At 36.1% G+C, this 14,924-nt stretch overlaps 1 protein-coding gene across 1 annotated transcript in view; it reads left to right on the forward strand.

Annotated features, from left to right (window-relative positions):
• Nucleotides 1-14,924, forward strand: part of CFAP54 (cilia and flagella associated protein 54) — a 147,876-nt gene that overhangs the window by 96,200 nt on the left and 36,752 nt on the right. Inside the window, exons 48-55 of the mRNA XM_080392625.1 lie at nucleotides 1,459-1,525; nucleotides 3,707-3,889; nucleotides 6,641-6,727; nucleotides 7,759-7,881; nucleotides 10,690-10,743; nucleotides 12,134-12,350; nucleotides 12,701-12,795; nucleotides 14,424-14,593. Coding sequence (XP_080248751.1) covers nucleotides 1,459-1,525; nucleotides 3,707-3,889; nucleotides 6,641-6,727; nucleotides 7,759-7,881; nucleotides 10,690-10,743; nucleotides 12,134-12,350; nucleotides 12,701-12,795; nucleotides 14,424-14,593 — 996 coding nt within the window. The remainder of the gene's footprint in view (nucleotides 1-1,458; nucleotides 1,526-3,706; nucleotides 3,890-6,640; nucleotides 6,728-7,758; nucleotides 7,882-10,689; nucleotides 10,744-12,133; nucleotides 12,351-12,700; nucleotides 12,796-14,423; nucleotides 14,594-14,924) is intronic.

Below are 14,924 nucleotides of genomic sequence, written 5' to 3' on the forward strand. Positions count from 1 at the left end.
GTATCTTGAGGGCAGATTTACTGCCTAAAGTACTCATTTTCTGGTGAATTACAACTAAATGAAATTTGAATTACTGTATTAAAGTCTACCATCAATAAATATTTCTGTCCAGTACTCCTTGACTGCTGGTAATATACTATGGATGTAATTCTGAGCTGTTCCTCAATGTATTGTACCATATAAAAAAGTACAAAATGTAAAGTTTAGAAATATCTAAGCCAGCTCTAAATGACCTTAGAAGCATTATACCCATGAAAGGGCAGAGACTCATCTGAGTAAACTGTCTTACCTGAGAAACAGGTCATATTAATAACACTGTAAAGTACCTGTAAACCAAGGTAGCTTTGAAAGTATTAGCATGGCTATTTCAGGATGAAATTTCAGGATTGCCACACTCTGAATTGGCACCCAAGAGGAAAAGATGAGTTGAAGATGATTCTAAACCACAGCTCTTCTAATTCTGAGCTGTGGTGCATTTTTGGGTCCAATTAGGCAAGACAGAATCCCTAGCTGTTTACAGATGCTTGCGGCACATATTTACTGCACTGCATATGATTCCTTTACTGCTAATATGCCCGTTTCAAATCCCTCCAAGTCCAGGGATCTGGAGGGAGCTATCCTCTCAGCTTCTCCCTCAGGCAGATCTCTTCTATTCAGACCTGACTTGGGTCAAACAGAGTTTAAAGGAAGATGTTAAACATCTTTCCCTTGAGTTGCTCTTTCTAGAGTGACTTTGTCTCAGATGAAAGGATTCGAATACTTTCATTATATTGTTGTATATTATATATATTATATATATAATATTATATATATTATATATATATCATAGTTGTATAACGGTAGAAATAATTGTGACTCGACTGAAGTGGGTCTGATATTAATTGGGATGGGAGCAGCTTGCAGGGTGAGTCTTGAAAAATATAATCAATTACGGTCGCTGTACCTTGCAAAATTCAAGCCCATAATTTGTTCCTTGATCTTTAATCTGTATTAAAGATTTCTAATATTGTAGATCAGATAATTACCCTGCTAACAGGGTGGTTTAAAGCTCTGATAAGGTACTGTGTGTGATTAATTTAATCTAGCTAGACATCTACTATGTGAAAGTCCACGTGTGCTACTTATCTTAGGCTTCCTTTATGGAAAGAAATACACTTCAAGGTGTGAGTTGCTTGACTTGCTTTTTCTAGTTTTGTATGAGATGAATTTTGCGCTTAGATTGCCTGTTTCCCTCCTTTAACTTTAAAGAGTATCCAGAGAACTCCCTTTGTCTAGATATGTCTTTGGTCAAATGCTCCTTACTTCACATGGCATGGCTGAGCACCTATCTACAGAACAGGCAGCTCTTTTCCAATACGGAAAACATCTAGATTGTGTTAATATCATTGTTATGCTAGATTAAAATTTTTTTTTTAATAATTTATATTGATGGGCACGTTCATATGTGTTGTACTTTAGGTATATAACAACATCAAAGATGAGATTAAGAACTAAATACTGCTGTTTTTCTGCTGTGCTTTTTAAGGTAAGAATAAAATTTCAGTTAGAATTCATGAAGTTGACAAATTTATTCTAAAATCTAAATCTCAATAAGCCTCTATTAAAATATTTTCATTTTGATTGTGAAGGAAAACTGGAGATCAGACATAGTTGACAATTTATGCACATTAGATGAGATGTTTTTATTCTCTGTTTTTTAACAGTGTTCCTGTATTATAGCCTAAAAATTATCACTTCAATAAGAGTCTACTGTCTCAGAGAAATAATGAAATACTGAAAAGTGAAGATGGCTGAAATATTTGGCAGTCCAATATATTTTCCTTCTCTTGAAGTGTTCTGCTCAGGAAGAGCTGGATGGAATCGATAGCCGAGTTCTCTCTGTCAGATCTGTACAGAGTCTTCACAGTTTGTCATAAATTTTCAACCAGGAGAACAGACTTAGGAGAAGAAATTTTAAAATCTCTTTTAGCATTTAAAGATACTGGTTTGTAACACTAAAATCTCAGCTCTGTTAGAAGTTTGCTCTAAAAATAGAGGATAGTCAAAATGATTCAATTTCATTTGCAAAGAAAATTATATCACTAAAATTAAGTTTGCAAATTTTCAGAAACCAAGTATAGAGGAAAAAAGGGTTTCAGTTCACTTCTAAAAGGAAGTTTTAAGATACCGGTAACAAAAGTGATATAGGAAGGAGAACTGCAAGTATTCTGCCAGTCATACTGCACTCGGATCAATGCTTACTCAGCTGGTTATCAGTGCAGCATCTCAGCATCAGGAAGTTGGTTGGCTTCTTCCAAACAAACCCATGCCACTTTGTAATGTCTTGTACCAGCATTGATTGTGACTGTGTGACCTATGCTAGGCCACATTTAAAACCTTGTTAAGTTCAGCAAAGGGAGAACAAGTTGAAGAACCAGAGGTAAAGGAGAATTTTGACTAGCTTCTAGCACTGTAATTGCTGGTAGTACAAAGCTGAACAATTTTGATTCCTCCATTTGAGAGAAATAGTAGTAAGCATTTGTTCCAGTTGTATAACAGTAGAAATAATTGGGACTCGACTGAAGTGATATTAATTGGGATGGGGGCAGCTTGCAGGGTGACTCTTGAAAAATATAATCAATTACTGTCGCTGTACCTTGCGAAATTCAAGCCCATAATTTGTTCCTTGATTTGGAAAGCTTTTACAACTTTATTTAAATTCCACCTCTGGTACCACCTCTGGTTTTAGGCTTGTTAATATCTCAGATCTGGGTATGTAAATTCATATTTCTCTAGCATATCATTGCTACTTCCAACAAGAGAAACAATAGGGAAGGAATATCTGATATCAGAGACAATGTTAGCACTCCTCCCTTTTTAAAGGAGGAACATTTAAGTTACTTCCTGAAAGTTCACATCAGTTTTAAGTTATATGGTTTAAGCTACACTAGCTGACCTAGTTAAAGGCGGAACTAGGGTGGGACTAGCTTTTAACAGGCTTTAAAATCAGCAACTCTCCCAGAAACCACAGCTGAGGTGGTGGTGGGGCAAGGACTTAAGGCTAAGTAAAATCCAAATACCTTACTTTGTGAGGAAAAGAAAAAGATTTTTCTTCTCATGGCAGATATTTTCCATGAAACATGTGGACTGGTGAAGAAATGTTTGAATGCATCCCCAGAAATATGTATTTTTCTTATGCATTTTCCTTGATTATGGAGATGTTTGAATAAATGATTAAGTTCTTTCTGTCTGCTGATCAAAAGCTTATCCTAAGATTAATCTGAGAAATCTTTGTAAGAACCCCTAGTGCTTTATTAGTTTTTTTCTAGTGTTTCCAGAGATTTATTTGGTATGCTTTGACCTGGAATCTGAGACAAATTCCATTGACTTTTTAGGAAGATTTTTCACTAACAGGGGAGTAGTTGCTGAGGAATCTTTCATGATTATTTTTGTACACCTAGATAAGTTTTTCTCTTTTGCTTGTTTTGTAAAATGCTGTCCTTAGACTATTTACAGCCTGGTTTTTTTTCCTCCATCAAGTTCACACATAAGGCATTTTCTCTAAAAAGATTTTTCATGGTTTTGTCTAGAAACAACCGGGTACTTAACATATTGGCTGAGTTTCCTTTATGAAGTCATTGTGAGTCTCAAGGGTTCGAGTTTTATAGTGTTTCACTAATGCCTGTACATCTTTTCACAAGTAGTTCATTACTATTATTACTTTCAGACCCTGTTCAGAGCTTCTCTTCCACATCCGACATCTGACTGTGACTTTGCACAATATGAAACAAATATGCTTGTTCCTGGTATTGACTTGTTCTCTGATCGCTACAGAGCTGATATCTCTACTGTAGTTGCAAGCCTGAACTTCCTTATGTTTGAATTACATTGTGCAAAACAAAATTTAATAGTAAGTATTATTTTTATACTCTGGAAATTAATTTTGAGACATCAAGTCTTATTTTTGTGTGTGAGTGTACTTGCAAGATACCTCAGAAGCTCTAGCAAAATGTCACAGCACTCTCAAAACTAGCCTGCTGCAACAAGATCTTTTACCATCACATATCAAGTTAACTTCAATAAGTAGTTAGCATGCCTTGCCCTAGCACGGCCACCAATCCCCTACAAGGTTTCTAGGGTCCATCTACTATTTGTGCTGTTTACTTCATATTCTCCAGGCCAGTCCCTCTGCTGCCTTCTCCTTGTCTATCCTCATCCAAGGCACACCCTCTCTCCTCACTCTGCTTCTTCTAGGTCTCTCTTCATTGACTGCTCCTCTTCCATACCCCTTTCAGCTATTTAACTACTTAGCAGGAACCAGCCACAGCTGCACCTTATCCACATCAGCCAACTCACTGCCCCTGAAGCCAGCCCACAGCTGTATTTTATCAATGTTAATTAACCCACCTTCATTCCTCTACAGCAAAATACCTATATAATTAGGTTCTGTGACACTGAGACAGAGGCAAAGCATAGCTTGCTGCTTACAATTTTTAGTTTATACAGGGTACTTGTTTATTCAGGAAGATGATAATATATGGCCCACTTAGTTTAGGTGTTTCAGAGGGAATTTTCCATACCTACAGTTGGAAGCGCACTGTACTGAGAATTACTTTAAATGCAGTATGTCCATAATGCTTTCAGTAATACTTTTTTTTTGTTTTTTTTCCCCCCACATTCAGTAAGTAAAATCCCTTCCGTCTTTCTTCTTCTCATGTTCTCTTATTCCTCTGTGTGGAGCATTTTTACAGCTTCTCTCTTATGTTGGCCATGTGCTTTTTTTCCTCCATTTAATGACTGACCACTTCCACTTTAATCCAACTTCTTTCAAAGGTGCAGTGCTGTACATGGGGAATAAATAGATTGAATTGTTTACTAGTACTCAAAAAGGTGCAGTTCTATCTCTCTTTGGTCCTGTATGCTCTAACAGATTTTCATGTCAGGTGATTATTGTATACTTAAATAAAACAGCTTTCAGCATGACAGAGAACATCAGCAGATAGTTCTCTCTGCTTTAATGAGTTCCATAAGAAATTCCATTTAAGAATCCTCTTATGGAAAAGTCCTGCAAGTGGCAGTAGGGAGGGGAAAAGGTCATGTGGGTGGCAGCAGGGGAGTAAACAAGGGTTAGTACAGGGGTCCTCAAACTGCAGCCCGCAGGTCGGATACAGCCCCCCAGGGTCCTCAATCCGGCCCCCGGTATTTACAGAACCCCCCCGCCGGGGGTTGGGGAGGGAAAGTAAGCAGCTGCAGATGACTGCCTGTCTCTGCATCCGCGTGCTGGCCCCCTGGTTAAAAAGTTTGAGGACGCCTGGGTTAGTGGGTAGAGATGGAAGAGGACTTAGGACAAGGCAGTGAGGTGTTACCCCTTTTTGTCAGCAAGCTGTTTATTGGATTAATTTCATCTGGAACTTCAGGCTGGTGTCTGTCTTACCTACTGCTGTTGCTTCTTCCCATCCTGCATTACAGGAGTTCACTTTGTTGCTAAGCATTGTCTAGCTGCCCTCACTAGGAGAGATCAAATAAGATCAAGGAGCAGACAGTTACCTGGTGGCAGAGACACTTAATTTAACTGCTTGCTTCACATGGGCGTGCACATTTTTGATTCTTTCTACGCTTGTATTAGCAGGATATAGATCCAGGTCATAGATCATCATCAAAGCAATTGCAGTTTCAGCAGGATGAGAACTTCATTTCTACTGAATGCTTAATGTGTGGGAGTGTTTTCCCTGGTGGGCACTAAGTTGATTTGACACTTAAACCAAAATATATCAAGATTAAAGTTTTATTAAAAATAAGACCTAAAAGACTAATTTTGTTGAACTACTTCAAATATCTGTTGGAAACAATACGGGTACAATTAAAACATTTAGCTCAAGCATTTGTAATCCAAATTCAGAAGTATTAAGCTACTTTATGAAAACTAAAAGTGCATTTGACAAAAAAGTAACAATGCTGCTAACATTTTGCAAGCTCAGGGAGATTTTAAAGTGAAGAAAAATGTAAAAACTGAACAGTAATTAAATTTTGGAAATTCTTTCATTTTCAATAAAGAAATGTTAGGAAAGAATCTACTTTTTCTGAAATACAGTGTTTGTATACTTTACTAGAACTCAGTTTCAAAATTTGTTGTGCTAGTTGCCCCTACAAAAACTTCTGTTTGAAATGAAAGTGAATAAATTTGTCAATAAACCTCATCACCATCCAGTTTATTTTACAATTGGTATCATTTTACTTAGTTGCAGAACTTCATTGTGTATTTTTTATAAAGCTTATAGAATTCTATTATTCTGTTACTTATACTGAAAAATTATTGCATCAAAATGCCGTTTTAGAAATCCCTTATATCAACATCTTTCCAGCACATTTGTTCACTGATGGTATAGTAAAAAACTCCACTTTGAACACAGAGAATAGTTTGGGGAAACTTTACTTTCTATGTTGTGAATCACATATAAGAAAGTATAAGGGGTTATCTAGCCAGCTGAAGAACTTTTTAACACATTCATCCTTCATAGAGTGTAAAAGTACTAGTGGTATTGGCAGTGAAAGCAGTGCTTCTATATTATCTATACATTTGTGATATACAATTGCAATGTGCATTTCTATAATTGTACCCTTTGTGACATTTATAGCTAGATGACCTAATGTTTTCCTACAGATTTTACCATTGTTTACATTATACCAGTACCTTGTTTCTGAGATTTGTAAGGACCCAACTAAATGTATTGAAGGAAAAATCCTCAAGGTAATCAAACAAACTTTCTTTTTATCATAGCACATTGTATATCAAGTAAATGTTTCATGATTTTGTTATGTAGTTGACTTAATATTTCTTCATATATCGCTACTATGAAAAATAGTGCCTTAAAGTTCAGCTGTTGCTTAGTGTTTCTCCGCACAACAGATTTTTGATTAGGACTACTTTCTAAATGCAATTATTATTTACATTCTCCATTTTAGTAGGATGTGGAGTTATTTATGCAGTTTTACTGTCAATGTCCTACAGAGACTGTTAAGTACTTCCATCATTTCTTTCTACCTCCATTTAACAAGCATTCTCCTTAAAGATATGATGATAAGATTTTCCCTCTTAAATCCGAACTTTTTACTTGGTATTTCTTATCTTGTTCTACTGTTCTATCTTTTCTTAAGTCAGAAATGTAAATTATTTTTTGTTCAGAGTGTTCACTTCCAGACTTATTATCAGTGTCACGGTGGAACCAGATTTTCAGACATCTGGAAACAGACTTTTGTTATTTCACTGATGTTCACTTTTTGGTTTTGTTTTGGGGTTTTTGAATACCTTGGGGTTTTTTTTAAAGGAATCTAACTTGTAGTTAGAGTCAAGGTATTATTGTTTTTAGATATTTTCAGGAAATGGTAATATGGGTTAGGGAGAGTAGCTGAGTACTGTGAGGCTAAGAGGAGTAAAATGTATGAAACAGATTTTGATACGGGGCTGATCTCAGACTGACACTCAGAGCTCTAGCCAGATGAGTTAAGTTATTTTCCTTTGCAGGAGCAAGTTTTTGAAGAATATGGTGTTTGGGTTTTTTTTATTATTTTTGTTTTTAAAAGTGAAAGACTGATCTTTGAGATTTCACTTATTTACTCTAAAATGTAAAAAATATTTCTTTCCAGTGAATAACATTCTCCATCAATGTATTATTCTAGTAGCCAAATCTATTTGAAAATTACCTTTGAATACATTTTATTTTGAGCAAAAAGAATAACTGAAAATTATTTAAATCAAAGGTTTTCTTATTTTTTTCACAGATTAAAGTACTTACAGATATAGGATTTTTTACAGAGGCCTTTCATGAGCTGTCTTTGCTGAACTGTGGAGAGAGAATTCCATGGAAAATTCCTGCAGGATATAGAAAAATTGAACAAATGAAGGTAAATACCAGAAAAGTACAACACTGAACTGTAACACTCAATTTCTTCATGAAACTGCACATACTCCATGTCTGCAAATTATTACACATTCCTAAAAAAATTCTATTTCTTTCAATAGGCAGGTCAAATAGCATTGAATGACACGAATTTCTCTCACTGAACAGCAGGAAAAAAAATTTTGAAACACACATTCTGTCTGTTTTATACAGGGAGTAATGCAGATTATACTGTTGAAAAAATAATCTGTGATTTCATATGTAGACAAAGCAAATATGGGTAGAGTTCTTGCCCCATTAATGGCAGAATTCCCCTGCCCCAGCCCCGGAGCAAGGCAGCTGGGGCGGCCCCCAGCCCTGGGCATCGGGCACCTCTGTGGGGCTGGGGTCAGGCCGAGGCTGGGCCAGGACATCAGCCTTCAGGATAAGGACCAGGCCTGCTGAGAACTGAGAGCTCCGACACAGCTCTGCGGTGGCTGCACAGGGTCGTGGGTCTGGGTGAGGCTGGGCCGGGATCTGGCCCCCAGTGGGTGGGTGCGGGTTAGGGGGCCACAGCAGGTCCGGGAGGTGGGGACCTGGAGACAAGCCCTGCTGTAGCGCCGCTAGGGCAGGGACTGATGGCCTTAGGAGCTGACATTGGGTCATGGGCTGTGGGCAGAGTGCAGGGAGCCCCAGGAGATGCTGGGCAGCAAGAGCTGTTGGCGCCTTTAGAGCCCTAACAGTCACGGCACCCCAGGTCAATTTCTTTGATTTTCTCCATATCTAAAGCCAAGTAGTGATCTTACCTTGATCACTAATGTACTGCAAGGTCATAAAGCTGGTAACAATTGACCTGGTCTTTGTCTTACCTGTGAACGTACCTGTGCAGGAAGATACAGTTCAGAGCTATCAGGCAAGCCTCCCCCCTAACAGTTATGTAGCCTTTCCTTGTTTTCCAAGCACTTACGAAAGTAATCTACTAAATTGTTGCTGGATGGATATAGTTAAGGTCTCCCTTACCTGAGTGATGCTTTTGGGTAGGTGTCACCCCATGACAAAGTATGTGTGCCAGCACTAGGGAGCTGGGCTGAACATGGGATAGAAGAGTAGTGGAACACCCCTTTTGACAGCAGTGTGGATTTAACTTGATTGTACAGCCACTTTCTACACATGCAATAGGATGGTATTTCTAATCTGGTCAGAGTTAGAGGCTGGTGCTAAAAGAGGAATTCCTAACCCACCTCCATGACTTCACATTTGCTTCCCTTACCCTGTGTTATAGATGGTGAAGCTGACACTGCAGAACAAATTAATTTTACTGAGCTGATTTGAAGGGAAATTTCCCCTCTCCCAGCTCACCAAACCCTGAGAGGGAGTTTCCAGCCCATGGACTGACTGTCCTTACATTGCAGCCTCACAACAGCTATAACCAGCACCGAGCAGCAGTATCTTTTTTTGCTATAGCCAACAAATCAATGTCTAAGCTAATTAATAAGGGAATAATTATGATTAAATTTATGATAGGATGTCAAATTTATGATAGGATGTTAAAAAAACAGAAATATGGACAAGCACTCCTAGAATAAACCGCAGTGGTACTAGTTTTTAAATGAAACATGAACTTAATAAAAATTAAAATATTTATCAAAAAAGGTGACCTTTTTAATTTTCCTGTGACACTTTCATACTAACTGCATGGGAAGAAACTGAAATATATTGGTTTTCCTTAGAGCACAAGCTACACTACATTCTTATTAGGTTGAGCCTTAAAGAGTTATGAGCATCCTCACTGGAGTTGATTCTGTGAAGCTTCGCTGTTCGTGGCTATAGTACAATGCATTTACTCCTTACTGATGCTAGTCAGGTTAAAATGCATTTTTAAATCCTTTCCTTAATTTGTATATTGTCTGAAGAGCTCACAGAGTTAGGACAAAGTCTGGCTGATTTGTCACTTGTCTTTTTTTTCTAACTGAGTTCACAGGTGAGTGGCTGAACAGCAGAGAAGGTTCAGCATTAGGTCTCTGGTTAGGGTGTGATGCATGTAAAGCTAAGTGCATGCTGGACTTTTGCACAGCTCTCAGAATAAGAAGGACCCATGATCCAGGAAATGACAGAGATGATAGAGGGCTACATCTGGACTACAGAGTTAATAAAAGAGTTAATAAAAAACACAGAACCCAAGTGGCAGTTCTGTGTAGAGCTCCCAGTTATCGATGGAAATGATCTTTACCTCTGCTTTTTCCTTCCTTTCCTTTCCTCGGTAGACTGGTTTGTATCCTGGTGAAAAGGTAAAGGGTTTTTGACTATGGACTAGAATTAGGGTTAGGGTTCAGAAAACTGAAGCATGTATAAGGGAAGAAATAGTTGTTTTAAGAGCCCTCAAGGAGGCTGAGGTCTCATGTTCATCTTGACTTGTAGCTCTTGTTTTAGGTCCATTCACAGATCTCTGTGCTCTAGTGAATACAGAGGTGGCATGTGCAAAGTTTGGAGTTACATTTGGTATTCAGAAATGTGAAGAACATAAAGGCAATTGATAGTTGATGTTTATAGAGCTCCTAGAATTTGGAAAAGGTTTTTTGTTTTTTGCCTTTTTGTCCCCTTGCTTCAAGTTGAAGAATCCTGGTGAATGGCATAGGAGATATAAGAATAGTTTTGGGTCTTGGGTTATGGTTCAGAAATGTGAAGCCCATAGAAGCTAAGTAATTGCTGGTATTTTCAGAGCCCTCACAGTATAGTTGGAAATGCATTACAGTTGTCCACTGCTCTGCGAACTGATTTATTTTATACTCATACTGTAACACGTTACTTATTTGGGGGTTTGTCCATTTTACAGGCCTTACAGAAATTTGACTCCTCAAAATCTCTCCTGACTGTTACAAATTTACAGGTAAAAAAAATCTGAAACAATAAAAAATGTTATGCTAGACATAAGTATTTATTTCAGTGGCATAAGTTAGAGATTATTTGGATCAGAAAATATACTTGTTATTAGTAAAAAACATTAAAGAAAAAACATATTCTTTTTAACAGTTTAACATTTCCTAAGTTTTAGATTTTATGGCTGACCTCTCAAGGGAGAGGCAAGTATCATTATCACCATTTTTCAGATGGGAGACCCAAGGTGTGCAAATCTGTGACTTGTCTGTGGAAAGCATGCTAGAAGAACTATTCAGGTTTTGTCATGATATGTAGGGTCTGGTGTTTATCCTGCTAAAATACCAAGAATATCAGTCATCTAGCCTTATAATTTCTATCAATCAGAGCTGTCTTCATAGATGTAATTGAGATTGGGGTTGAAGCCCATTTCTGGGGAAAAAAAGGTGATTCTGTAAACCAGTTAATGAACAGTCATTTCTCATTTTAATTAAAATCACGTTTGTCAATGACTTTTTTGTTTTTCAGTTTTAATCATTTTCTTTAATTTGCCTTGCCACAGATTCGTTGAGCTAGTAATGGTAAATGTTAGCAGAATGTGGAAAAGAAGCTGTACCATAAAACCAAATTGATAAAGTAGAAAACCCCCACTTTTTCCCTCTACTTTTCTCTCTTTTGTTTACAGTAAGCTTGTGTGTCTCCTACAACTATCGATATTAGAAGACAAACGAGATGTCTGCCTTGACAGCTTTTGATCTCACTAGTTTCAGATTTATTTTGAAGTTGTGCTTTATCTTCAACTTTTGATTTGAACACTTCACAGTCTATATGGGACTCATTGCTCTTGTTATGATTTTGCAAAGCTGTGTAGACTTTCAACTTCTAAATTTATTAATCTAAAGTGAGAATATTAAACTCAAGATAAGGCAAGGATGCTGTAACAAGTAACAAAAAGATTATATGAAATATGCCAGAATGGTTTGATACAAGAAGCTTTTCCTTGCTTAATCTTTCTAGTCAGGGTGAATTGTAACAACAGACTTTCCTTTGAGTTGAGATTTCTGAACTACAGATTTACCTACATATTTTTTGTCGCCACCTTAGCTCAAAGAATGCTATGGACACTGCAGAAAACTAGAACTCACACAGAGTAATACCTAAAAATTTATAGATTCACCTTCTACTGGAAAACTGATCACTGAGGCTGTAGCCTTAGTGCTAAGGGGTGACTTAAGTTTGGTAAGGAAAACAGCAACTCATCCATAATGACTAAGAGCATATTACTAATATTATTCTTGTTAATTGTTGTAAACATCATTATTAATAGAAGTAGAATATGCCTTGAATAAGAAAAATATAAAATATGTAATTTCAAATAGTCCCAATTGTTAACTTTCTTGTAGGTACTGGAAGACATATTTAATTGGAGTCTGTCTTTAACAATGGTGTCACTGTGCAACCAACAAATTATGAATAAATTAGCTCTAGCCAAAATGCATTTCATCATTTGCCTTTCTGCCACAATAAATAATATACCTGAAAAAGTGGAAAAACACATCTATTCTGTTGATAACAACAGCTTGAAGGAGCCAACCAGAATTACAGCATCAAACATAAAAGGTAATCATAAAGGTGGTGGAAAAGTGCATCTATTCTGCAGCTTGTTTCAAGCATAGTTTTTCCACTTTTAACTGCATATGAATTAACCTGTCACATTAAAAACAAAATTAATATTAAATGTTGCTTCAAAAATGAGTCATTATTGAAAAAATAAACATTAAGATTTTTAAAGTTTTTTTTTAGGTAATGTCTCTAAAATTATTAAAGTTCTATTCCATTCTTCTTCACTTATTTTGATATTGAAAGTCCCAGTTATAAACAGAGAAAAAAGGGGCATATTCTTCAAATTACTGAGAATGCTTTGTTTCTGTGTCTGTTATCTGAAATTTCATTTGAAATGTATTTGACAGTTGATGCTGATAAGAATTCAAGACAACAGGAACAAAGAGGCACAATGGTGCAGCTCGTTGATTGTAAAGATGATTTAAATATGGCCATGCTAAAGGTAATTTTGTTTTTTAGCAAAAAAAGGCTTAAGAAACTGCAGATTGTTCCAAAAACATTGCTAATGCTTTCAATGTAACAGAAGTTATGATTGGAGGATGGCATGAATGAGGGGACTAGAAATTTCTGTTTCTAATCTGATTGTAATTTTACTAACCATGTATGAAATCTTGGTGGTTTGGTACAATTTTTCAAATAGTCTTCATGGAAAATATTCTCATAATCAGATCTCACTATGACTGTTGCAGCAACAAGGGTAAAGACTGAATAGGATTTCATGGATAAAATCATCACCTTTTAGAGGCTGGTAGCTGTAGAACATGTCAGAGACGCTTTGATGGGGTAGTATGCTCTACAAATAAATGGAAAACCATTCTCTACCATATGTGAAATGTCTCAAAGTTTTCATGTTCCTCTTTCTGATATTTTATTTTGGAGAAAACATATTAGTTTATTAGCTTCTTTGTTTGAAAGGGGTTGGTTTGTTTGGTTTGTTTTGGTTTTAGTTTTTCATGGAATCATTTAGGTTGGAAAAGACCTATGACATCATCAATTTTGTTTTGTTTTATTTAATTGTAAAATTCATGCTTGGCAGTTTTACATGACAAAAAGACCGAAATTGAGGGCTGCCCTATTCTTCTTTCAGAGAGGTCTTCCACTTTGGAAGTATCTGATTTTGGCTGCTGTTACAAACAAAGTAATGTACAAAATATATCTGGAGAAGTGGAGGATGATTTTGTGTGGCTATTGGTATATGCCATACACTAGAAACTTGAAAATTTAGTATAGCTTGAAATTACCTTCAAAACAGCATCTTGAATATAGATAAGATAAAAATCTTAAATTAATTTAGATGGGGGTCACTTAAGACATATAATATATTTCTTAACCCTTCTGATTTTTCTTTAACCATTCTATTATTCTGTTTTTTTAATTAGAGCTCTGAATTCATTGAGGAAACTGGTCAAAAAAAGATACTGGATGATAAAAACCTTTGAATTGCTTTTTAGTTCTGCTGGAAGCTCCAGCATTGAGATTCTATTTCAAATCAACTTTCTTTTACATTTGGTTTTCACATCTTCTTATAGCTTTGTTTATCAGAAAGACTGTAATTTATAGTTGGACTGTAAATTATATATGGACATACATATAATATGCAGGACACATACTGCACTCAAGGATTTGTCAAAATATAGATAGAAAAGACTGTAATATTTCTTGCAACATCTTTCATGTTGTATTTTGATACTGTATTTTACTTCTTAAAATTACTAAGCATAGTAAGAAGTATAGTATGAAATTATCAAGTATAACTGTGAGATAAAGAATGAAAAATTATTAAGTAGTATTGCTAAGCCTTATAATATGTATTTAAGGATAAATTGCAATGTTACAGGCATGATTAAGGTTTTTCTAGTTTCAACACATTGAATCTGTAAACCTGAAAAAAGCAAAATGAAACCTTCCTGCTATTTATAGAAAAGGCATCTTGTATCCAAGTTGATTTGTTTTAGGGTGCAGTGATAGTAAGCAGAATAAATATACTTGACAGAATAAAATACTTTGTAAGAAATTTTTTATTTTTTACATTAATTTTTTGAAATCATACAATGCTGTGTTCTTTTCTAGGGAATTTTATTGACAGAAGCTGAAGAAAGTCTTAGCCATCTTGTGCAGAACATACAGGACAATTGTGATGGGGAGGTATCTCAGTGTTCTGCTGAAGATATAGAGACTCTTATTGAGGCCAAACTTCAACTTGCTGCTATTTCTCAGCAAAGGCATCAAGCAGCTTTCAGGTAAATAATATTATGAAGAACCTTATGTTGCACAGCCTTGACTACAGAAGATTTAAAAAGCCCAGTAATTTTCCCTTTGAATCCTTTATGTAAGCATTAGTATTCTAAATCTTAGTAACCAGTCATAACAACCCCAGTAGTGTATCTACAAATGTAAGTCACACTGGCATTTCATTTTTTATTATTGCTTTTTTTTACTTTTTAAAAGTTCATCAGTTATTGGCCTATGATTTCTCTGTGAGGTGTTTCTGTGATACAGTGTTATACAAAAACAAGGAAAAAGCTGCAGTCTTCACTGTTTTTGCAAAAGTGAAAGTCTGGATATGTTGGA

Source organism: Falco punctatus (assembly GCF_963210335.1).
Source record: "Falco punctatus genome assembly, chromosome: 6".
Lineage (NCBI taxonomy): Eukaryota > Metazoa > Chordata > Aves > Falconiformes > Falconidae > Falco > Falco punctatus.